This window comes from Elephas maximus, chromosome 3 (assembly GCF_024166365.1).
Source record: "Elephas maximus indicus isolate mEleMax1 chromosome 3, mEleMax1 primary haplotype, whole genome shotgun sequence".
NCBI lineage: Eukaryota > Metazoa > Chordata > Mammalia > Proboscidea > Elephantidae > Elephas > Elephas maximus.
In genome coordinates, this window is record NC_064821.1 from 8,977,303 (window position 1) to 9,002,855 (window position 25,553).

Here is a 25,553-nt window from a genome sequence, read left to right on the forward strand (position 1 = left end):
CCCCTCCTTCCAGCCCCAGAGGCCCGCGTGGCCGGCTCCAGCCAACCCAGCGTGGTCAAGGTGGAAGTTTTATGGGCCAGCCTCAGAGGGCCGGCCGGAAATGGTGGGTTTGAAAAGCTGGCGGCCCCTCTCCACACACACTCCCCAGCCCTGCCTGCCGGGCCTCCCCCAGAACACGAAGGCTCCAGGGGCCAGTGGGGAATGGAGACACCCTCTCCACCTCATCTCTCCACGCTTCCCCCTGGCTTCATCCACCCCTGCCACGCTGGTCGCCTGGATCAGGCCCAGCATGGTCCTGCCTCCCAGCCTTTGAGCTTACGAGTCCCTCTGCTTGGAACACCCTTCTTAGATCTGCACTTGGCAGCTTCTTCCGCATCCTTCTGGTCTGAGCACTAATTCTACCTCCTCCAAGAAGCTCTCCTTGATCACCCAGCCCCCAGACTATTGCTTCACCTTTTTTTACCTTTGTTGTTGCGGTTGTCAATATCGAAATTACCGTACGTATTTCTTATTATCCATCTCTCCCATTGGATGGTGAGCTTGGTGAGATGGGGCCTGGGTCGGCAGTGTGATACTGAGTCCCTGGCTCCTAGCCCAGGCCCTGGCACACAGAGCTCAACGAGTGGTTGTTCAGTTAATGAGTTGGGGGCAGAACCTGGCCTGGCACCCTGGTTTTTTGCCACGTAGACCCTTTCCAGGAGTCCCTGTTGGTGCAAACAGTGAACACGCTTGGCTGCTGACCAAAAGTTTGGAGATTCTAGTCCACCCAGAGGTGTCTCAGAAGAAAGGGGTGGTGACCAACTTCTGAAAAATCAGCCATCAGAAACCCTGTGGAGCAGTTCTACTCTGACTCACATGGGGTTACCATGAGTTGAAGCTGACTCAATGGCAACGAGTTTGGTTTCTGTTTTTTTCAAGAGGGGGGCTTTACTTGGTTATTCTGTTCTGCTGTATGTCTCTGAGAAAATGTCTCTGGGTCTTGGCCCTACTGTTCTCCCTAAACAGCAGGACTAACACCACACCACCCCCCTGTTCCTCTCCTTCCCCTCAACACTACCCTTGTTACCAAGAGCCAGGGCTCTTCCAGGCAGTGGTCAGGTTCAAACTTCAGCTCGGTCACTTATTTGCTGTGTGACCTTGGGTAAGTCACTTCACCTCTCTGAGCCTTAGTTTCCCTGTGTGGAAAACAGGTGCTAATAATAATGTCTTCTTCAGGGACTGTGTTGGTGAGAATTCGATGTATGGAAAACACTTGGCACAGTGCCTGGCATTGAATCAGTGGAATAGCCAGCTTCCCCAGGAGGTAATTGTTAACATTACTATTGTTGTTGTTGTTGTTGCTAGGGAGGCCATAGAGCACCCAGGGCCGTCAAGTCGATTCCAACTCATAGTGACCCTATAGGACAAGGCAGAACTGCCCCATAGGGTTTCCAAAGCTGTAATCTTTATGGAAGCAGACTGCCACATATTTCTCCTGCAGAACGGCTAGTGGGTTCCAACTCCAACCTCTCGGTTAGCAGCCCAGCGCTTAACCACTGAGCCTCCAGGGCTCCTGGCTATATAGCACAGTGGTTGAGAATGTAGACAAGGAGGTGTTGGTGCTGGGGCTTTGAGCGATGAGTAGGAGTTTTCCTCAGTTGAAATCCCAGCTTCACCACTTACACACTGTGCAACCCTTACGCACAGTGTAACTCTCAGCAAGTCACTTCACTTATCTGGGGCTCAGTTTTCCCATCTACGAAATGGGAATAAAATGGTCTATACCTTGCTGTAAAGTGCTTAAAATGATACCAATAGCGTCGTTCACCAGTGTCAGCTATTAGTTATTATTATTATTATTTTACTATTATCATGTAGTAGCCAGCACAGACCCCAGGCTTCTCAGTCTTCCCTAGAGGTCGTTCCCCTGTCTGTCTACCCTCAGCTTCACTTTGGCAAAGACAGACCCGAAGCCCTTCATGACAAGCTCAGGGCCAGGACTTGACACTCAGAGTAGTAGGGAGCCAGCGATGATTCTAGCGATAGGGCAGCTTGTGGGGTAGGGAAAAGGGGGGGCTGGGCCCCCACCCTTGGCCAGGCCTGGAAGGGACATCCGAGGTTGTCTCTGTCTGTACCCCCCCGACATGGAGCCACCCCACGGGCTGGCCCCCAGCCCCTGCAGATGCAGCATCGGAACCAGCTGTGCTCACCAGATGTCCCTGGTTTGTCCCCAGATGTGCGTCACCGGCTGGAGGCTGCACTGGCTTCCCTGTCCCCACCACAGGGTGGGGCCGGGCCCTGCGGCTCCCTAGGGGAGAGGGCACATTTTTGTGGGCTGTGGAATTTGTTTCTTGTTTGCACGGCGATTGAATCTTGCTCTGGGAGAGGCCTGGGGCCCTGGCCGAGTCCCGCCCCTCATAGGACCTCAGTTTCCCCCTCAACAGGAACCCCTAGGGCCATCTCGGGGAAGGGAGGTGGGCAGGGCTGCCCTAGGATCAGCCCCATCTGCCAACCCTGGTGCTGTGTGCAACTAATGGGGGAAACGGAGGCACAGCCTCGGACACATGTTTGTCTGAAGCCTGGGTGAACACACTCGGCGATACCACCTACCACTGCCTATCTGCCTGCAGGGCTTCATTGAGTTGAATGGCCCTCCTGGTGGCACAACAACAATCTGGCGGCTTAATGGTTAAATGCTTGGTGGTTGGCAGTTCAAACCCGCCCAGCAGCTCTGCGGGATAAAGACCTGGCAATCTGCTCCTGTAAAGATTGTCGTGTTGTTAGGTGCTGTTGAGTCAGTTCTAACATATAGTGACCCTATATGCAACAGAACAAAACACTGCCTGGTCCTGCGCCATCCTCACAATCATTGCTATGTTTGAGCCCATTGTTGTAGCCACTCTGTCAGTCCATCTTGTTGATGGTCTTCCTCTTTTCTGATGACCTGGCAGTTCAAATCCACCAGGCGCTCCTTGGAAACTCTATGGGGGCAGTTCTACTCTGTCCTATAGGGTCGCTGTGAGTCGGAATCGACTCGACTGCACTGGGTTTGGTTTGGTTTTTTTCTACTTTACCAAGCATGATGTCCTTCTCCAGGGACTGGTCCCTCCTGATAATATGACCAAAGTACGTAAGACAATGGCTCACCATCCTTGTTTCTAAGAAGCGCTCTGGCTGCACTTCCTCCAAGACAGATTTGTTCGCTCTTCTGGCAGCCCGTGGTATATTCAGTATTCTTCACCAACACCCTAACTCAAAGGCGTCGATTCTCCTTCAGTCTTCCTTATTCATTGTCCAACTTTCCCATGGACATGAGGCAACTGAAAACACCACAGCTTGGGCCAGGTGCACTTTAATCCCTAAAGTGACATCTTTGCTTTTTAACACTTTAAAGACGTCTTTTGCAGCAGATTTGCCCAGTGCAGTGCATCATTTGAGTTCTTGACTGCTGCTTCCATGGCTGTTGATTGTGGACCCAAGTAAAATGAATTCTTGATGACTTCAATCTTTTCTCCGTTTATCATGATGTTGCTCATTGGTCCAGTTGTGAGGATTTTTGTTTTCTTTATGTTGAGGTGTAATCCATACTGGAGGCTGTGGTCTGTGATCTTCATCAGTAAGTGCTTCAAGTCCTCTTCACTTTCTGCATAACGCAGGTTGTTAATGAGTCTTCCTCCAATCCTGATGCCCCATTCTTCTTCATATAGTCCAGCTTCTCAACTTATTTGCTCAGCATACAGATTGAATAGGTATGGTGAAAGATACAACCCTGATGCACACTTTTCCTGATTTTAAACCAATCAGTATACCCTTGTTCTATTTTAACGACTGCCTCTTGGTCCATGTACAGGTTCCATATGAGCACAATTAAGTGTTCTGGAATTCCCATTCTTCTCGATGTTATCCATAATTTGTTATGATGCACACAGTCGAATGCCTTTGTATAATCAACAAAACAGAGGTAAACATCCTTCTGGTATTCTCTGCTTTCAGCCAGGATCCATCTGACATCAGCAGTGATACCCCTCGTTCCACGTCCTCTCCTGAATCCGGCCTGAATTTCTGGCAGTTCCCTGTCAATGGACTGCTGCAGCCATTTTTGATCTTCAGCAAAACTTTACCTGCTTGTGATATTAATGATATTGTTCAAACGCACAGCAGTTTGAACCCACCAGCTGCTCTGTGGGAGAAAAGGCCTGGTGATCTGCTCCTGTAAAGATCCTCAAAAACCCTGTGGGGTAGTTCTGCTCTGTCACTTTGGGTTGCTATGAATCAAAAATCGACAGGATGTCACCCAACAACAACAATAACCAAATGACAGAGGCTGTTGGGTTCATTATATTGATGGGGAAACTGAGGCTTGGAGAGGGGAAGGAGCATGCCTGCCCATTTACTCAGCCAGGAAGAGGCCAAGCAGAGATCTGAGCTCAGCCATCCTGAGCCTGTGTACTGTGGCACTCACAACACATGCCCTTTCTCACACACTCACTTCCTGACCCCTGCGTACCCACTCAGCCTGGCTCACTCTGCTGTGGGCAGTGCTGGCAGCCCCAAGAGCAGCCTGCTTAGGCTTCGCTGGTTTCCCTCCAGCGTTCCCACAGTCCACTTTTGGGCTCTTCCAGAAGATGGGGAAACTGAGGCATAGGAGGGCATGTCTGGGGGTGAGGAGGAGAGGAAGAAAGGTGTGTATGGAGGGAGGCACCACATAGGCAAAAGCATGGCGACTGAGAGCCGCAGCGAGTCCATTCCTCCGAAAACAGAATTGTGGAGACAGCCCTGTGCTTTAAGAAGACTCAGCCAGCCAGCCCTGAAGAAGCTCCCAGTCTGGGGAAGACAGATGAGACATAGACACCACACTGTGAGGGCTGGGCAAGAGAGAGGGACCCAGGGCAGAGGAGCCAAGATGGGGAGCAGGAAAGACTTCCTGGAGGAGGGGCTACAGCAACCAGGGCTTCAAAGGATGAGTAGGAGTTTGCCTGATGGGGAAAGGCCCGGATTCCAGGCCTCACCCAGCCTGGAAGAGATGACTGGTGGGAGTGGGCAAGAAGCAGGTACCTCCCTGAGGCCAGGAGCACTAGCGGACAGAGGCTGGTGACTCCAGGCCCAGGTATGCGTGGTGAGTGCCCCCGGGAAAGCTTGGTGGAAGAGTGGAGCATGACACTAATGAGCACCGTTTCCTGGCATTGCTGAGGAAGCTGCCAGAAACACTCACACACCTCACCCTGGCCGTCTGCTCCTTGGGTCGGAAGGACCTGCCCAGCCGTGTGACTTTGGACTGCTCACCACCTCTCTCTGAGCCTCAGTTTCCCCCGCTCCTGTCCCAGCACCGTGGATTCTGTGGCCCCCCGGGGTCTATCCTAGCTCCCTCTTGCTGAGATTTAGGCTGCCGTGGTCCCCAAGGAAGGGAGGCTGCCCCCGGCTGGGTAGTGAGAAGTCTCCTGGGTCTGGACATTTTCCCCAGGACTGTGGAGATGGCGGCAGGAGCAGACCTGGGCCCAGGATCAGTGGTCAGGGTGGGTGGTTCCCTCCCGGGTCACTGCCTTCTTTGCCTCCATTCACCCCACCCTTGACCCACCATAACTTCCTTGCTTACTGTTCCCCTGAAATCTGTGCTCCCATGGGCCCAGGAGCGCTAATGGCATGTCTGCCTGAGTACTCCCTGCCGGGGGTGTGAGCATGTAGCCGGGATGCAGGCGTCAGCCCCTGGCCAGGGCATAAATCCTGGTGCGCATCTGGGCTACCTCCCTGCCCGTACCTCCTCCTGCTCTCCCCCTGCGTGTCCCTGTCGTCCTATCGGGACAAGTTTGTGTGTGAGTGTGTGTGTCCACGCGTGCCTATTATCTGTGTCAGTGTGGGACAGATGACATGTGTCTGTGAGAGTGGAGAAACACCAGAGGGAATGTAATCGTGTTCAAGTTTGTGAGTGAGAAAACGTCCAAGTGCATGAGTGTGAAAACACCAAGCACGCATGATAGTGTTCAGCTGTGAGTGTGACAGCACCTGGGTGTGAATGTGAAAACATACCAGTGTGTGAGTGTGATGTGTTCAAGTATGAGTGTGAAAATGTCTGAGTGCATAAGTGTGATAATGCACAGTGTGTGCAATTGTGTTTGAGTGTGAACGTGTATAAGTGTACAGCTGTGAATGTGAAAACATCCAAGTGTGAATGTGGCAGTGCCCAAGTGTGAGTGTGAAAATGCCCAAGTGTGCGTATGTCTAATAATGTTTGGGTGAGAGTGAAGACAGCGAGTGTGTGAGTCTGATCATGTGTATATGAAAGTATTCTAGTGCACGGCTGTGATAGTGCTTGACTGTGAGTGTGAAAACGTATAAATGTATGATTGCGAATGTGAAAACATCGTGTGCATGTGTGAGCAAGTCTATGAGTGTGAAAATGTCCAAGTGCATAAGCATGATGTTTGGGTGTGAGTGTGATAGTGTCCAAGTGTGAGTGAGTGAATGTAAAAATGTCCAGATGTGTGAGTGTGAGAACACCTGAGTGTAACAGCATGCTTGTATGAGTGTGGTAGTGTCTGACTGAGTGTGATAGTTTGAATGTATGGGGTAGTGTCTGAGTGCGTGAGTATGAAAAAGGCAAAGTGCAGTGTGATATTTGAGTGTGAAAATGCCCCTGAGTGTGTGTGATAGTGTCTGGGAGTGTATACAAGTGTACAAGTGAGAATGCCCAAGTGCATGTGTGTGAGGGGATTGAGTGTGTGTGAGAACATGAGAACGCTGAGTGTGAGTGTGTGTGGGTGTGAGCCTTGAGTGTGCCGTGTGAATGAGCTGGCCCCCTCCCCCGGAGCCTCCTTGACACCCAGGCACACACATCGTGCACACCTGCCGCCCCCACCCCTGTGCCCTCCAGCACACCCCCTCCTGGTTGGTCAGTGCCAGAGACAAACCAGTTGGGTGACCCCGGCACAGAAAGGCCCATTGTTAGCAGATGCTTGTCAGCCAATCACGTTGGGCCCCACCGCTGCCACCGGATGACCCCCGGACTTCCTGTCCCCCATCAGAGCTCCGGGGGGTCTATGCCTCCAAGGCCACTGGGGCCTCCTCTAACCAGGCCACCCTGGGGCTGGCACCTCCTCCACCCTCCCTGTCCCTAGTCAAGCTCTTGGTAGAAACGGAGTGCCAGAGCCCAAGGCTGTTCCAGCCTAATGGGGAAACTGAGGCATGCTTCTTTAAGAGCTGGTGTGAGGGCAGGTGGGGGACCAGGGAGGGCCTGTGTCAGCTTCCCTACCCTGTCTCCCCTCCCTGGGGGGGGGGGGTCAGGTCACCTAGGTTCAAATTCCAGCTCTGTGACCTTGGGCAAGTCATTTCACCTCTCTGGGCCTCAGTATTCCCATCTGTAAAATGGGATAAGGATATGACCTGTTTCTTGGAACTCTTGTGAAGTTGAAATGACTCAATACACACTAAGCGGATAGAATGGGGCCTGGCACAGAGTAAGTGCTCGTTAAGGGAAGAGGGGGTATGTTTTGGTACCTGACAGGCCCAGGTTCAAACCCCACAGCTGACCTCTGCTTGCCGTACAACCTTGGGGATGAAATATTCTCCCCGTCACCCGGAAGGCCCTGCACAACCTGCCTGGCCCCATCCTTGCCCTCCCCTCCTCATCTCTCCCCCTTGCTCACTCCACTCCAGCCACACAGGCCTCCTTGCCATCCTCCAATGCACCAGGCCCGGTCCTGCCTCAGGGCCTCTGCATGGGCTGTGCCTCTGCCTTGGAAGGCCCCTGACTCTCCCAGCACCATCCGACTCCATGACACCTGAAATCATTTTGTTCCTGTTTCTTGGTATACTGCCTGTCTTCCCCATCAGATGTACCTGGTCTGTCTTGGTTCCCACACTATCCTCAGGGCACACAGTAGGTACTCAATATAAGTTGGATGAATGAATGAATGGGTGGATTGATTGGGAGGCCAAAAAAGGGATGACAGTTGAAATCTCAAGGCTTAGAATACAGTTGGTGCTTAATAAACAGGGGTGGGTTTCTTGACAGTGATTGGTGCCATATTATAGCCAGACTTAAAACCTTGGACCTTCTAGTTGGGATCTGAGTCACTGGATGCCTTGTTTCTTTGTGTCTGCCCATCCATCCATAAGAAGCCCTGATGGCACAGCGGTTAAGCGCTCAGCTGCTAACCAAAAGGTCAGTGGTTCAAACCCACTAGCCGCTCCATGGGAGGAAGATGTGACAGGCAGTCTGCTTCCATAAAGATTACCAACCAAAAACCAAACTCATTACCATCGAGTCCTTTCTGACTCACAGTGACGTACAGAACAGAGTAGAACTGCCCCATAGGGTTTCTGAGGTTATAATCCGCACAGAAGCCGACTGCCACATCTTTTTCCTGAGGAGCGGCTGCTGGTGGGTTCAAACCACCAACCTTCCGGTTAGCAGCTAAGCACAATTAGCCATTGTACCACCGGGGCTCCTCGGTAAAGATGACAGCCTTAGAAACCCTGTGGGTCAGTTCTGCTCTGTGCTGTACGGTCTCTATGAGTCAACTTGACAGCAAAGCGTTTTTATCCATCCATTCATCCATCCAACAGGTATTTACTGAGCACCTATTATGTGCTAGTGAACCAGTCGAGCTGACCCTGGGGGGCCTTCCCTCCAGGCTGCCTCTTAACAGACCCCCAGGCTGGCTCAGGGTTTGTTTGTAGCCTCCCCCTGTTTTGGGGACCTCAGTTCCTACCAGCATCACCAAGAGCGATTCAAATCGCAGTATCAAAGATCCAGTAAGTGCTCGGGGCTACTCCACAACATTTGTTCCCAAGCACAAAACTGGCTTGCTTAGTGTGTGTCACGTCAAAGCAAAAAAAAAAAAAACCAAATAACCCAGTGCCACAAAGCACCTGAGTTCAAATCTCCAGTCCTCTTCTAGCTGGGCACCCTTGAACGAGGCCTTACCTTCTCTGTGCTTCAATTTCCTCAGCTGTAAAATGAGGGTACTAGTGCCTCCTTAGGAACCCCTGGGTGGCTCAGATGGTTAAGCACTTGACTACTAGCTGAAAGGTTGGTGGTTCCAACACACCCAGAGGTGCCTGCGAAGAAAGGCCTGGTGATCTGTTTCTGAAAGGTCACAGCCTTGAAAACCTATGGAGCAGTTGTGCTCTGCACACATGGGGTCGCTCCGAGTCTCCACACAATGGCAACTAACGACAGCAATAACAGGTGCCTCCCCCGGGAGCGCAACGACAGGCCTGGTACCCAGCAGGCGCTTAATATATGTCACACGTTCTGTTTGGAGTGTGTGGCTGCTGTGCTCCAGTATCCATGGGGTGAGGCGACGGAGAGATGGGGTTGCGAGTGGTTCCTCCCTCGGCAATGCAAACCGCAGGCAAATAAATGCAAATAGATTTGCATGGAAACATTGCCCCGCCCGCCCGCACACTCGGGCGCGCGCGGGGACGTCCCATTACCCCAGCGCAGGGACGTCCGGTTACCCCACGGGCGGTGCCCTGGCGCGGAGGCTGGCCCAGGCTCTGGCCGGCGGGAGCCGGCGTTCAGCCCGGCTTTCAGCACGCCGTGTAAATGTTTACATGGCCGGCAGCCAGGCACCCCGCGGCCGCCGGGCCGGGGAATGTAAACGCGTCTTGGCGGGACAGGGGGTGGGGTGCACGTGGGTTATTAGACACCTACTGTGTGAGCACTACGCGACCAGTCTGGCACAGCAGAGGGAAGTCGGGGCCCTGATGGGGGAACCTCAGGGCATTGTGGGGGCCCCCTCTGCGCCAGTATGGGGAATCTGGGAAGGCTTCCTGGAGGAGGCACCGGCCAAACAGACTGAAAGGGAAGGGGAGGAAGGAGGGAGGGGCGCAGAAATGCTTCCAGGTGGAAAGGTCTGGAGGTGGCACGCGACGTCGAGGGCAGCTTTAGTGCATCGCTGCCCAATTCTGGGCATTAGTTTACTCGTCTGGAGGGAAAATTGAGGCTCAGAGAGGGGCAGGAAGTCACTATAAGGACATCAGTCTAGGCGACAGATTTCTGCCTCCCAGATGTACCTCTAGCGCCGTCGCACCTCTGCACCCTTGTCCCACAGTGCCCCCTGCCGGTAGTGGCCTCACCTCCCTTCGCAGTGACCTCCTCGCTGTTCCTGGGATATGCCAGCCTCCTTCCAGCCTCAGGGCCTTTGCACTGGCTTTTCCCCCTCCCAAGATGCCATTCTCCTCGGCCTGGCCAATTCCTATCCTTTGTTCAAGTCTCGGCTCCATGGTCAGCCGCTTAGGGAAACACTCGGGGAGCCCAGCTCGGGGCTGCTGCCCTGTCACCCCCCCTCGGAGCGCCCACACCACCTCTGTTGTGTTCTCCACAACCGTGTTCCGTGGTTCCTTGGTGAATCGTTCCTACGTTATTATAGATCATTAGGCAGGAGTTGTTCATGGTCAGGGGCCCCGCCGTGTTCCCAGTGCCCAGAACCCCACGCCCATTTGTGGATGGGCAGACGGACGAGGGGGCGTTAGCTGATGGCCCCCCTGTCCCCCCCCCGCCCCCCGTGCCCGCAGGCGGAGAATGCAGCGCTGGAAGGCGGCGGCCGTGGCTTCGGTGCTCTGCAGCTCCGTGCTCTCCGTCTGGATGTGTCGAGATGGCCTGTTTCTCAGCCAGCGCCTGGGACCCGCCCTGACCCCGCTTCGCAGGCCGCCGCGCACCCTGGATGCCCGAATCGCCCGCCTGGCCCAGTGTAAGCCCCTCCGCCTCCCAAAAGGGGTGGCCATAAAGGAGCCCTGATGGCACAACTGCTAAGCGCTCGGCTGCTAACCAAAGGGTTAGCAGTTCGAACTCAGTGTCTCCGAAGGAGAAAGACCTGGCGATCTGCTCCCAAAGATTTCAACCTAGAAAACCCTGTGAGGCAGTTCTACTCTGTCCTATAGGGCTGCTATGAGTCGGCATCGACTCGAGGGCACACAACATTAATGGTGGAACTTCAGGCAGTGGAGTGGGGCCATTGAGGCTTTTTTAGATGGATGGAAGGAGAGTGCAAATCCCCCCAACGACCTGGCAGGGAGTAAGGGTGGCTGCTGGGAACTGGGGTCTCTTGGCTCAGCTGTCACAAGGAATTAGGCTCTGAACTTGAGGGGCAGGGGGGCCAGATGGAGATTAGCTCCTGGCAGTCGGTCTGGGTGGCCGCTGCAGTGCGGCGGGGGAAGGGGAGGGGAAGGCTGGACCCAGTGACCCACCAGGGTGGACACGGACTAAGGTGTATGGAGGAGACAGGAGAGATCTAGAGACAGGAAGAGAGACCCAGAGAAAGAGATAGAGGCGGAGTGAAACCGAGAGGAGATAGAGACTAGGCTGAGAAGAGACAGATGGGAAGGCCCACCCCGAGGGGCGTGGCCCAGGCAGCGGCCATGCCCAGCACCCCACTCGCCCCAGCCTTCTGCCCCATGACCATGCGTGCGCCATCACGCACAGCTGGGGTGCGGACGTGGGCGGGGCGCGTGCGGGCGAGCTTTCGTGTGCGGGCCGCGTGCAGCCTGTGTGCACGTCCACGCCCGCTCCGTCGGCCCACACAATCCGTCTTTCTTGTCCTCACAATGGACAAGGGTGGCCCCCGGCGGGGGTTTCACTTCCGCCCCTGCTCCCCCCTGCAGGCAGCGAAGTTCTTCCCAGGACACTGGGGCCCAGAGACTTGGGAGGGGCCCCCAAAAGCCAGCATTCCAGGACCCGGGGGCAAAGCACAGAAGGGCGGAATTTGAGGAGCCGGGGAGGGTCTCTGCCCATGGGTGGGTGCCTGCCTGGCTTGCATCCTGTCCTTGGGCTCAGCTCTGCTTGGGGGGAGGAGTGGCCCCAGATCCCCAAAGCTGTTGGTGATGGTGGCATTTCAGGCATGGTGAGCGTCTCGTGCCTTTATATTCCAGACCCTGTGCGTGTAGCCAGCCCTGCTTGGGGGGAGGGGGGAAAGACAGATATACTGTACTAAAAAAAGTATTCATTGTTTATCTGAAGCTCAAATGGAACTGGGTATCTGTAGTCTCTCTGGCAACCCCTCCAGTAACTTCCCAGACACACACCTCAGGGGTGGGAGCACCGGAAACGAGCTAGGCCGGCGCCTAGCCCCCCAAGGTGGACTTTCCTGGCCACCCCAGTCCCGTCCCTGGGCTAAAAGAACAGGGAACACACTGCCCAGCCCCCCCCCCATTTCCCACTCTCAGCTCCAGCCACTGAAGGGATTTTGCCAGCTTCACGGAGCAGGCAGGGAAACTGAGGCACCGTGCAGGGCCACCCCTTGTCTGAAGTTGCACAGAGCAGAGCCAGGCTCAGTACCTGGGTCTGTCCGGCTTTTGAGCCCTGCTGTGGGAACACCCACCCCCCAGGGCAGCAGACAGCCCCTCCCCCTGGGGCCTCCCAGAAAGCTCATGCCTTTGACAACCAGGTGCACCAGCCTTGGAGCCAGGTGGGACTACACTGGAGACCTCCTCTCCCGACCACAAAGGTGACTGCCAGCTCCCTGGTGGCTGGGAGCACCTGACTGCTGGTCAACCATCTGCACTGCCTGCCATTCCACCGCCTGTACTCTCCTGGGGCCGCCGAGTACTGGGGCAGGGCCTGCCCCTTGGGAAATAAATTTAGGCTGCAGGGCCCTGGGAACCGGAGACTCAGGGTACCAGCGACTGAGGGACGGCGGGGGGGATGGGGGGACTGGACTTGGGCCAAACTTGGGTTCAGGACGGAGGGGGAGGAGGGCGGTCCGGGCCCTGCTCCGCCATCTGCTGGTGGTGTGGTCTTGGGCAAATCTCTGTACTCTTGAACTATGTTTCCTCACTTGTAACACAGGGCCCTGGTGGCACAACTGTTAAGCACTCAGCTGTAAACCAAAACCGGAAGGTTGCAGGTTTGAACCCACCCAGCGGCTCTGCGGGAGAAAGACCCGGCAATCTGCTTCTGTAAAGATTACAAGCCTAGGAAACCCTATGGGGCAGTTCTACTGTGTCCCATGGGGTTGCCAGGAGTCAGAATTGACTCAACAGCACCTAACAACAAAACGGGGTAGTCCTGACAGTAGCTGCTGCCACCCCACGGGGCCTGGGAACCTCTGCCTCAGTACCTGTTGCTGCTCCATGTATTCTGAGAGGCCCAAACACCCCAATTTGGTTTTTTGGATAGGGAAACTGAGGTCCACTGCTGCATAAACAGCCCAGGGGCTGTGGGGACCTTGGGTGGGGAGCCTCAAAGAGAGTTAGTGACTTATAGCAATTCAGCTAAACAGTGAGGGATTGGGGTGTGGGAATGGTGTGCCAATGCCCGGGGACAGCTCAGCACGGGGTGGGGGCAGTTGGGGGCCCTGCTCGGGCAGAGCTTCGGTCACTACCACTGCCTGTTGAGCCCCCTTTCATCTCTGCAAAGAAGTGGGGGCTGCCAAGAGAAAAGGGGGCTACGACCGCCAGGGCAGCCCAGCATAGATCCGGATGGGTTCCAGAGAGCAAGTGTTAGGTGGGAGAGTAAAAGGGAAAGGGGGCCCCAAAGGGAATAAGTTAGAGACTTGGATCAGCCCAGCTCAAAGGAGGGAGGGCAGGATGGAAAATAGCTCTGGACACCCAGAAAGGGCGAGCCAGGCTCTGGGCAGCCCAGCGTGGGGGAACAGTCAAGTGAGGTGTTAGAAGCCATGGGGGCCAGAGGAGAAGGCTGATATGCACCCCCCAGCACCGCCCAGAGAGCGCATGAGCAGCCCAGCAGAGGAGGCTGGTTTTGGCCAGAGGGCTGGATCTGGCCCCCAAAACCGTCCCGCCCCAGGGCAGCGCAGAAAGTGGATGTAGGGACGAGGGAAAAAGGGTTCTGACGGTCCACTAGCGCCCCAGGTGTCCCAGCAAGGGTCTTTTTTTGCAGGGGAAACAGCAAGGGTTGGATACTCCCTGCTGATCCCGTCCCTCTTCTCTTCCTGTCCACTCTCGCAGACCGAGCACTGCTGCAAGGCGCCCCGGACGCGGTGGAGCTGCGCGACCTGACGCCCTGGGTCGGGCGGCCCCCGGGACCCCGCCGTCGGGTGGGGCCTCGGCGTCGGCGCGCGCGTGCGCGCTCGAGCACGCGGCCGTGTGGGCTGCGCGAGCTCGAGGTTCGCGTGAGCGAGCTGGGCCTGGGATACACGTCGGACGAAACGGTGCTGTTCCGCTACTGCGCAGGCGCATGCGAGGCGGCCGCGCGCTTCTACGACCTAGGGCTAAGGCGCCTGCGCCAGCAACGGCGCGTGCGGCGGGAGCGGGTGCGCGCGCAGCCCTGCTGCCGCCCGACGGCCTACGAGGACGAGGTGTCCTTCCTGGACACAAACAGTCGCTACCACACAGTGCACGAGCTGTCGGCGCGCGAGTGCGCCTGCGTGTGACCCTACCTCAACGGGCCCGGGAGACGGGCCCCTCGCCAGACTGCCCATGCGCAGAAGATGCCGTCGAGGCCATGGCACTGACTCTCGTTAAAACTGCGTTGAGATAAAGTGTGGGAAAATGGAGCCAGGGTTGTGATTCTGCGCTCTCCCGGGGTGCCGGTCTCCAAACGAGGGGGTGAGGGCGCGTGAGAAAGCGCTGTCTCCACTGGGGAAAGGGGGGTGATAGGGTGTCGTCTGCAGGGGATTATGGGAGGATCCCGTTTGCTTTGGAGAAGGAAAGAAGTCTCAAAGGGAGACGAAAGAAAAGTGGGGACAGTGTTGGCAGAGAGCTTCCTTCTCACCTCCCTGAGTCCTTCTGCCCCTCCTCCCAGTGTGGGCTTCTGGGGAAGAAAGGGGAGGATTAGAATAGGAAAGGGAGGTGGAGCCATTCTGCAGATGAAGAGACTGAGGTCTAGGTGGACCCAGGCCTGCCTTGCCCGATGAGCCTCCACAGTCCAGCTCCACCAGGGTGAACTCTGAGCCACTATCTCCTTTCACCAGCTAAAAATACCGGCGTGCAGCCCACCTCCTGGTGAGGAAAGTTCTGGGGCGGGCGCCAGCCCAGTCGGCTGAAGACGGCGCCTGCTGGAGCACAGCTGGGTCCCCAGAGACCTGGGTCCTGTACTTATAAAAGCCCTGGCCAGGCTTCGAGGGGGGATTTACGATGAGCTCCCGCGGAGAATGGAAAAAAATGGGGCGCGATGTTTAGATTTGACGATGGTGTCACCTTGATGCTTGACGGGGTGTTGGGTTCTGGTGGGTCCCACGGTCTGAGAAGGCGGGGAGGGGTCCTGTAAGCCCGGAGGGGGGGTGGCCTGGAGGCCTGAGGGGGTGGAATTCTCTTACTGACCATCTCCCCAGACTGGGGGCTCTGGAGGGTGCACCCCCAGTGCCCAGACAGCCTCCTAAGGCATGGTCCACTCACCTCCACCTTGGCTCTGTCCCCTACGCTGACCAGGCCCCCTCTTATTCTTCCCATACATCAGAGCTCAGCACCACCTACCTAGACTTGTCCTCATCCAAAACCGAGGGGCACAGATCAGAAACTGACCCCAGGGAGGATCACTCAGCCAGGCTCCCTGCCCCCCAGGACTCTGGCTGCAGCTGGAGACACTCCAGGGCAGCTAACAAGCAGAACTTCCAGGGAGCTCAAAATGCAGGGTTTGGCGACAGAATCCAGCTCGTGGGTGGTCTGTTTGGAAGGCAGTTCCTGGGCAAGGCTGGCTGGGGTCCCTGTTTGCCCCCATGGTCTTTTGACTATGAGGTTTGGGGTGGTGGATTCTTCCAGTCTTTGGGCCTAGTCAGCCCTGCTATGCAGAGAGGCCAGAGTCCCCAAATGCTGTGCAAGCCAAGGTGATGCCCACTCAGAGCCTCAGTTTCCCCATCTGGATGGCTGGGGAGGCCTCCAGCCTCAAGTTGCTGAGCCCAGGACACAGCGGGGAAGCTGGTGTCCACCTAAGTCTGGGCCCCCTGAAGCTCAGCTTCCTCCGTGTGTCTGTGTCTGTGTGTGTGTGTCCCCTGCCCAGGCCTCCAGGGACCTCAGCCTCCCTGTTGTCTTGCACCCAGATCCAAATCCCAACCACAGGGTGTGGGCCCAGGCGTCAGATAATTGCAAGGTAAATAGAACTGCCTCCCAGACTCTGGGGCTGAGGTTCTCAGCAACCCACACCACACACACTCATACATGTACACAGTCACTTACACACAAACATACATACATCTACACACACAGTCACGTATACATACATGTGCACACACATACATAATCACATACACACACATGTACACACATGTACACACACACTTATGGTGCTCAGAGACTACCACCCCTGCAGGAACCCAAGCACATGGGATCACACACACCCCACAGCCCATGCTTACACACTCGCCACTCACACTCAGGATCACACACTCAGAATGGTGCCCTCGGACAGGGTCTCGTATCCGCCACACACACTCAGCCTCACTCACCCTCACCCAGACATACACTGAGCATCACACCGCACCCACCCTGACAACACACCTCCATCAGACAGTCACACAACATCACAGTCCCACACACGGAGCACGGCAGCCAAGCTGCTGCATATACGGGCAGGGACATTCGTGGGGCCTCACACGGGATGGGACGACCACACACAGACATCCCTGGAGACACTTGGGAGCTACGTGTAGTCACAACGCAGGTCCACACAGTCACACCCATGGTCACACAGTTACGCATTCACAGCAACAGTGTCAGTCACACATTTCATGTCATAGCAGGGTCCCCACGACCCTACTCAGTCTCTCACTGACACACACAGCGTACACCTGCAGTCACAGAAGCCCCATACACAACTCTACACACTCACAGACACACACACACCCTCACACAGTATCACAGCAGCCTCCCACAGTCCTACACACATTCACGCTGACTCTCACACACAAGCATAAAGTCACAGAAGCTCCATGCAGCCCCCCCACACACACACGATCACACACTTCTGGTTACAGAGCCCCACACATAGCCTCACACTCTCTCCCGCGCATGCATGCACACGCACACACACACACACACACACAGTCACAGCAAGCCCACACAGTCATGCATACTCTTAACTTGCACGCACACACCCCCCAACACACACTCAGGGTTACAGCCCCCCCCCAAGGCCTGCATGCCCTCATACTAACGGTCACACACCAGATCTCATGCATGCTCCAGCCCCACGTAGCCCTCCACTTACCCTTACAGCCGCACACACAGCACCTTCCCCCCCCAACAGGGGCATCCCTGTCCTCTATCCTGCCCCCAGCTGTCAGTCAGGTACGCCCAGCCACCTTCGCCCCAGGCTCTAGACATATTGGGTCCCCTTGTTGAAGCCCTGCTCCCAGTGGGACCCCCAGACACCCTGACCCACCCATTGTGGTCTCCACAACCTGCCAGACCCCCTCAGGTGTCAGCTGGAGGAGAGGCCTCCATGGAGCTTTGAACACCTGCTGGCCCCTGACCCCGAGGGCCCCAGACGGTCTCGGGCAGAGTTCTCCCACTTTCTGACATTTGGGGCTGGATCCTTCTCTGGGGCGGGGCTGTCCTGGGCACTGTAGGGTGCGGAGCAGCATCCCTGGCCTCCATCCACCAGATGCCTGCAGCACCCCTGCCTCCAGCTGTGACAACCAAAATACGGACATGGCCCGAGTCCCTGGGGGAGACTTGCCCTGGGTGAGGAGTATGCTCTAGAAAAGGGGGCACACCAGTGTTCCTCACAGCATCCCCAGCTGGAGAGTGGGGACAATGTTGTGACCCCAACCACACAGGCAGTGAACACAGAAGTGACAATCACAGGAAGACCAGCCAGAACCATGGTTACTGGGAGCATCACTCCCCGCTCCCAGGGACCTGCTTCCCCAGAGGGTGAGTGCCTTGGTGGGTAAGGTCCCCAGCAGGTGAGGTCCCTGGCAAGTGATACCCTGGAAGGTGAGGTCCCCAGAAGCTGAGGTTCCTCCTGGCAGGCGAGGTCCCAACAGGTGAAGTCTCAGCAGGTGAGGTTCCAGAGGTAAGGTCCCGGCAAGTGAGGTCCCCAGCAGGAGAGGTCCCTGACAGGAGAGGTTCAGGGAGGTGAGGTCCCAGCAGGTGAGGTCCCCAGCAGCCCAGGCCCCAGGCCACAGCTTATGTGAACCAGGAGGCTATACTGGGCACCGTCTGGTACCTGGAGTCCCAGCAGTAGTTCTGGGCCGCAGCGTCTCCCGCCAGCAGAAGTATCTCAGGTAGCTGGTCTGGTCCTTGTCCAGGGCCTGCAGGTGCTGAGCCAGGGCCTGGGGGCTCAGGAAGTCGTCCACGTGGATGAAGGCATCAGGCGGCAGGAAGCACTCATAGTTCCTTCTGCTGGGGCCCAGGACCACCAGCACGGCCCAGGCATGGAGGGCGTTCTTCCACAGTTTCTCTGTGATGTAATCGGGGTGCATGGAGTTCTCGAAAGCCAGGTAGAATTTGTACTGGGCCAGCACCTCCATCATGGTGGCAAAAGGCAGCTGCTGGTGGGAGCGCCCGTACACGTCCACTTTCAGGTGGGGCTGCAGCTGCTGGTAGTACCGCACCCGGACCAAGTTTGGTTGCCAGTTGGACACCACCCAGGCCACCAGCTTGGTCTTGGCTGAGAGGTGGGCCTGCGCTTCGGCAGGCTGGCCAGGCTATGGCTCAAGCCAGCCGTAGGGTATGAAGATGTCCGAGTCGCTGCGGTAGGACATGGTCAGGTTGAAGTAACCATCTAGTGCCTTCAGGTTCTTGAGGTTGGAGGGTGGCTCCAAGTTGAACCAGACCCAGCGCTGGCCCGGTGGCCGTGGGGAGGGTGGGAGCTGCGCCCAAGGCCTGGACATGATGTCCCAGTGATGCACGATGACCGCATCTGCCTGCCGGTACACCCTGGGGCTGGCAGTCGGCTGGCAGTTGGTTGGCAGTTGGCTGTGCCGGGCCACAGCCTGGAGCACTGGGACAGATACACAGGGACATTGAAGGGCCATGTCCACAGCAGGATGACCAGGGGTGGGCGGCTGGGGGTTAACTGGCAGGACTTATTGGCAGATTTGGCCAGGGGTTCCATGGTCCAGGGCTTGCCTGGAGTCACACGCAGGTGAGAGAAGAGGCATAGAGCCAAAAGCAGCTGAAACAGCAGCCCAAAGAGACAGCGGGGCCAGGGATATTGTACCTTGGCCCAACAGATGGGATCCATGGGTCAGAGAAGCTGGGAGGCGGGGAGGGCAGAGAAGGTGTCATTGATAACAAAAATAACAGCCCGCACCTCGAAGGGTGGAGCAGGAGTCGCCACATAGAATCATCATGATATCTGAGGTGGTTGTTGTTAGGTGCCACTGGGTTTTTCTGGCTCATAGCAGCCACGTGACAGAGCAGAACTGCCCCACAGACTTCTCTTGAAAGGAGCCCTGGTGTGCAAATGGTTAAGGGGTCGGCTGTTAACTAAAAGGTTGGTGGTTCAAATATACCTGGCGATTCAAACCTACGCAGCGGTTCTGTTGGAGAGAGACCTGGTGATGTGCTCCCATGAAGATTACAGCCTGGGAAATCCTATGGGGCTGTTCTCCTCTGTCACACAGGGTCGCTATGCGTCAGCATCCACCAGATAGCACCTAACAACAACATTGTTTACAGAAGTAGATTGACAGTTCTCTCTCCTGTGGAGCCGCTTGGTGGGTTCAAACCACCAACCTGATAGCTAGCAGCTGAGTGCTTAACTATTGTTATTCCTATTTTCCAGATGAGAAAACTGAGACCAAGTGACTGCCAGCAAGAAAACAGCAGAGCTGGGGTTTGAGAAAGGTGATCTGGTCTCAGAGTCCACATTCTCCTGGCCACTAGGGGTCACTGGGGAAGATGGGACAGGCGCCAAGGGCTCTCAAGTCCTACCCTGACCCCGCCCACCGCCAGCACCCTCACACTCCCTCCTAGTCTGGAGAGAAGACTGAGCCGGTTATAGATGCTCTAAGCCCCGTGGAGCTGACCTTTCTATCCTTGGCTGTTGTAAGAGTTTGTCAGGTCAAGTAGGAGGATTCAGGGCAGAGGGAACAGCCAGTGCAAAGGTGTGGAGGTGAGAAGAGAGCCTGGCTCATTTTGGGGGGGGAGGGGAAGGAAGGCCTTAGGTCTTCAAGCTTAATCTTTACTTAATATTCACTCAAATTGTTCATTCTAAGGAGCCCCTGGCTGGTGCAAATGAAAGTTCAGAGGTTCAAATCCACCAGAGGTGCCTTGGAAGAAAGTCCTGGCAATCTGCTTCCGAAAACTCAGCCGTTGAAAGCTCTATGGAGCACAGTTCTACTCTGACCCACAGGAACCTGCTGTGAGATTGGAGTAGACTGCATGGCAGCTGGTTTCTTTTTAGGTCTTCAAGGGAGGCAGACTGGTGATGATCAGTCACAATGGAAAACACACTGACCCTCAGGCCAAGGGGACTGCCCAAATGCCCACACACGTGCATACAATGGCGTTTGGAACCAAGCTACCTGCCCATCAGTGGGCAGCTGGTTAAAGTCCCTACAGTGGAGTACTACGCAGCTGTGAAAAATGAACAATGGCACTTTAGGAGCGCAGCTCTGCAGGTTCCAGATGGGGACCCCGTCTTCCAGAGCCCGACGCTTCTTCAATTTGGGAACATCTCTAAGGACAAGTAAGCACTATAATGAATCCAGAATTAGGTCCAAAAGCAAATCTTTCTTTAGGGGGCCCTGAAGCTTAAGCTAGAGGATTTAAGTCGCACAAACGATTTGTGATAGATGCTAACCTGAAGGTTGGCAGTTTGAACCCACCTGGCAGTACCTCAGAAGAAACGCCTGGCAATCTGCTTCCATAAAGATTACAACCAAGAAAGCCTTACGGAGCAATTGAAGTCTGTAACACATGGGGGTGCCAGGAGTTACAATCGACTCCCCAGCTCCGGGATTTGTGGGCGTTTCATTCACTTCATGCTAAAACTACCTTGGTCTGATACAATACAGTTTACAAGATCAATAAAAAGCAAAACAAACCCATTGCCATCGAGTCGATTCCAATCCTAGCAACTCTGTAGGACAGAGTACAGCTTGCCCCGTAGTGTTGCCAAGGCTGTAATCCTTACGGAAGCAGACGGTCACATCTTCCTCAACAGGAGTGGCTGGTGGGTTCAAACCACCAACCTTTCAGTTAGCAGTGGAGTCGTTAACCAGTGTCCAACCAGGGCTCCTTTAAGCCCCATCCACTGCCCTTGAGTCCATTCTGACTCACCCCAAAAGCAAACCCATTGCCTTCAAGAGGATTCAGACTCTTAGCCACCCTGTAAGGCAGAGTAGAACTGCCCCGTAGGGTTTCCAAGCAGCACCTGGTGGATTCGGGCTGCCAACCTTTAGGTGAGTCGTCCAGCACTCAAGCACTGTGCCACCAGGGCTCTATTCTGACTCACCGTGACCCTGTGTTGGTCTAACCCTGCCTTAGGAAGCCCTGGTGATGGAGCGGCTAAATTCTCAGCTGCTAACCGGATGACTGGCAGTTTGAACCCACCCAGTGGCTTCACAGAAGAAAGACCCGGCCACCTGCTCCTGTAAAGATTCTAGCCTAGAAAACCCTATGGGGCAGTTCGACTCTGTCACATGAGGTCACTATGAGTTGGAATGGACTCAATGGCACAACAGCAACGACAACCCTGAGCTGCTTAAGGTGGGAACCACTAACCCCACACAGCTATGGGGCACTTAGAGATGTTATTCAATTGTGAATTTAAATAAATGGCAATAGTACCCGGGGTGGGAGAGAGGCAGACGGGGGAGTCATAGCTTCAGGGGCGCTGAGTTTCTGTCAATGGTGGAGGAATAACTTGGAAAAGGATCGTCAAGATGGTTGCATAACGTGACGAATGTAATCAACGTCCGCAAATTGTACATGTAAAAAAATCCTGCACCGGCAAACGTCTTGTTAGATATACTTTTACCACAATAAAAACAATAAAAAAAAAGGAAGCAGCATAAAAAATTTTTTTTCCTGTGAAATACAACTTTATTATACTGGTAATAGCCTCATTTCACTACTAAGCCCTTGGCTACAAATCAAAAGGTTGGCAGTTTGAACCCACCCAGTGGCTCCTTGGGAGGCAGACCTGGCAGTCTGCTCCCAAAAATGAAATGGAAAGCATAAACATCAATGTCCTAGGCATTAGTGAGCTGAAATAAACTTGTTTTGTTCATTTTGAATTGGACAGTCATATGGTCTACTATGCCGGGAATAACAGCGACTTGAGTATATCTCATTTAAATTTAGAGACCATCTCAACAATAGATTTGATGCGTTGAACACTAATGACCAAAGACCAGAAGAGTTGTAGAATGACATCAAGAACATCACACGTGAGGAAAGCAAGAGGTCATTAAGAAGGCAGGAGAGAAAGAAAAGATCTAAATGGATGTCAGAGGAGACTCTGAAACTTTCTCTTGAGTGTCAAGTAGCCAAAGCAAAAGGAAAAAGTGATGAAGTAAAAGAGCTGAACAGGAGATTTCAAAGGGTGGCTCGAGAAGACAAAGTACTATGATGACCTGTGCAGAAACCTGGAGATAAAAAACCAAAAGGGAGGAACATACTAAGCTTTTCTCAAGCTGAAAGATCTAAAGAAAAAAATTCAAACCTCGAGTTGCAATACCGAAGGATTCTATGGGGGAAATATTAAATGATGCAGGAAGCATCAAAAGCAGATAGAAGGAATACACAGAGTCACTATACCAAAAAGAATTGGTCGACATTCAACCATTTCAGGAGGTAACATGATCAGGAAGCCATGGTACTGAGGGAACAAGTTCAAGTTCAAGCTGGTAAAAAACAAGCCTCCAGGAATTGAGGGAATACCTATTGAGACGTTTCAGCAAACGGATGCAGCACTAGACGTGCTCACTTGCCTATGCCAGGAAATTTGGAAGACAGCTGCCTGGCCAAGCAACTGGAAGAGATCCATATTTATGCCTATTCCCAAGAAAGGTGATCCAACTGAATGCGGAAATTATCGAACAATATCATCACTATCACATGCAAGCAAAATTTTGGTGAAGATCATTCAAAAACGGCTGCAGCAGTATATCGACAGGGAACTGCCAGGAATTCAGGCCGGTTTCAGAAGAGGACGTGGAACCAGGGATATCATTGCTGATGTCAGATGGATCCTGGCTGAAAGCAGAGAATACCAGAAGGATGTTTACCTGTGTTTTATTGACTATGCAAAGGCATTCAACTGTGTGGATCATAACAAACTATGGATAACATTGCGAAGAATGGTAATTCTAGAACACTTAGTTGTGCTCCTGAGGAACCTGTACATGGATCAAGAGGCAGTCGTAAAAATAGAACAAGGGAATACTGCATGAGGTAAAGTCAGGAAAGGTGTGCGTCAGGGTTGTATCCTTTCACCATACCTATTCAATCTGTATGCTGAGCAAATAATCTGAGAAGCTGGACCAAATGGAGAAGAACGGGGCATCAGGATTGGAAGAGGACTCATTAACAACCTGGGTTATGCAGATGACACAACCTTGCTTGCTGAAAGTGAAGAGGACTTGAAGCACTTACTGATGAAGATCAAAGACCACAGCCTTCAGTATGGATTACACCTCAACATAAGGAAAACAGAAATCCTCACAACTGGTCTGGTAAGCAACATCATGATAAACGGAGAAAAGACTGAAGTTGTCAAGGATTTCATTTTGCTTGGATCCACAATCAACAGCCATGGAAGCAGCAGTCAAGAAATCACAAGACGCATTGCATTGGGCAAATCTGCTGTAAAAGATCTCTTTAAAAGTATTGAAAGGCAAAGATATTACCTTGAGGACTAAGGTGCGCCTGACCCAATTCATCATGTTTTGAATCGCGTCATATGCATGTGAAAGAGGGACAATGAAAAAGGAAGACGGAAAAATGATTGACACCTTTGAATGGTGGTGTTGGCGAAGAATCTTGAATATACCATGAACTGCCAAAAGAGTGAACAAATCTCTCTTGGAAGAAGTACAACCATAATGCTCCTTAGAAGCAAGAATGGCGAGACTACGTCTCATATACTTTAGACACGTTATCAGGAGGGATCAGTCCCTGGAGAAGGACATCATGCTTGGTAAAATAGAGCGTCCGCAAAAAATAGGAAGACCCTCAACAAGATGGATTGACACAGTGACTGCAACAATGGGCTCAAGCATATCAACAATTGTGAGGATGGCGCAGGACCAGGCAGACAGCGTCTCGTTCTGTTGCGCATGGGGTCATTGTGAGTGGGAACTGACTCGATGGCACCTAACAACAACAACAAAGATCGTAGCTTAGGAAAACCCTCTTGCCTCCCACGGAGGTTCTGTCTCTCCTCTGTCCTCACTCTGTTTGGGGCCGTTCTGACTGGACAGCGCACAAGAAAAAGCTGACCCTAGAGGCAGGGGGATTTCTTTTTTTTTTTTTATTGTACATTAGATGGGAGTTTACAGAACACACTAGCCTCTCGTTAAAAAGTAGTACACATAATGTTTTATGACATTGATTAATAACCCCGCAACATGTCAACACACTCGCTTCTTGACCGTGGGCTCCCTATTACCAGCTTTTCTCTCCCCTCCTGCCTTCTGGTCCTTGCCCCTGGGCTGGTGTGCCTCTTTAGTCTCATTTTGTTTTATGGGCCTGTCCACTCTTTGGCTGAAGGGTGAACCTCAGGAGTGACTTCATTATGAGCTGAAAGGGTGTCCGGGGGCCATACTCTTGGGGTTTCTCCAGTCTCTGTCAGGCCAGTAAGTCTGGTCTTTTTTGTGTGTGTTAGAATTTTGTTCTGTATTTTTCTCCAGCTCTGTCCAGGACCCTCTGTTGTGATCCCTGTCAGAGCAGTCAGTGGTGGTAGCCAGGTACCATCTGGTTGTGCTGGACTCAGTCTGGTGGAGGCTGTGGTAGTTGTGGTCTATTAGTCCTTTGGACAAATCTTTCCCTCGTGTCTTTGGTTTCCTTCATCCTCCCTTAAACCAGATAGGGTGAAACCAGTGGCGTTTCTTAGATGGCCGTTCACAGGCTTTTCAGACTCCAGGCCCTACTCACCAATGTAGAATGTAGAACATTTTCTTTATAAACTATATTATGCCAATTGAGGTAGATGTTCCCCAAGACCATGATCCCTCTAGCGAGGCAGAGGGATTTCTAGCCCAGAACCTTAAGAGGGAGAAAGACAAACACCCAGTTCCTATTGCTGGGGCAAATTTATCAGCACCTTCTAGAAACCTGCCCACCCTACCCCTGGGCCACTGGGTACCCAGGAAGAACCCTAGCTGTGACCATGGGCCACTGGCAGATTGTAGGCCGTTCCAGAACCTGGTGGACCCTTTACTATCTGTCCCCTTCTAGCCCAGCCACTGAACATAAGCAGCTAGAATGGAAGCCAATAGAAGGCGGAGAGGAGAGACGAAGGCTTCCCTGGGAGGAAAGAGGCCTTTCCCAGGAGGCACCCAATGCATTCTAGGGTAAGCGGGTCAGCGTGCCCCAAGAGGCTACCTTACCTTGGGGTCGGTGTACAGGACACAGCGTAACTGTGCCCCATACCGTTTCCAGTGGCTGAACTTCCTGAAGCAGATCGCCAGGCCTTTCTTCCTGGGGGGTGGACTCCAAAGTCTAATCTGGAGAGCAGCTCAGCACGTCCACAGCTTGCACCACCCAGGGACTTCTATAAAGTT

General features: G+C 54.0%; 1 protein-coding gene and 1 pseudogene across 3 annotated transcripts in view; one reads left to right on the forward strand and one right to left on the reverse strand.

Annotated features, from left to right (window-relative positions):
* Positions 1–25,553, forward strand: part of NRTN (neurturin) — a 64,656-nt gene that overhangs the window by 2,902 nt on the left and 36,201 nt on the right. The window contains exons 2-4 of one of the 3 annotated variants that reach the window (XM_049876548.1): positions 10,498–10,673; positions 13,885–14,484; positions 19,607–19,884. In XM_049876548.1, the coding sequence (XP_049732505.1) occupies positions 10,505–10,673; positions 13,885–14,309 (594 nt within the window). In that variant the 5' untranslated portion in view covers positions 10,498–10,504 and the 3' untranslated portion in view covers positions 14,310–14,484; positions 19,607–19,884. Of the gene's footprint in view, positions 1–10,497; positions 10,674–13,884; positions 14,485–19,606; positions 19,939–25,553 lie in introns of those variants that run through there. The other 2 variants (XM_049876547.1, XM_049876549.1) reach the window with 2 other exon arrangements.
* LOC126074004 (3-galactosyl-N-acetylglucosaminide 4-alpha-L-fucosyltransferase FUT3-like) lies at positions 18,021–19,063 on the reverse strand (annotated as a pseudogene).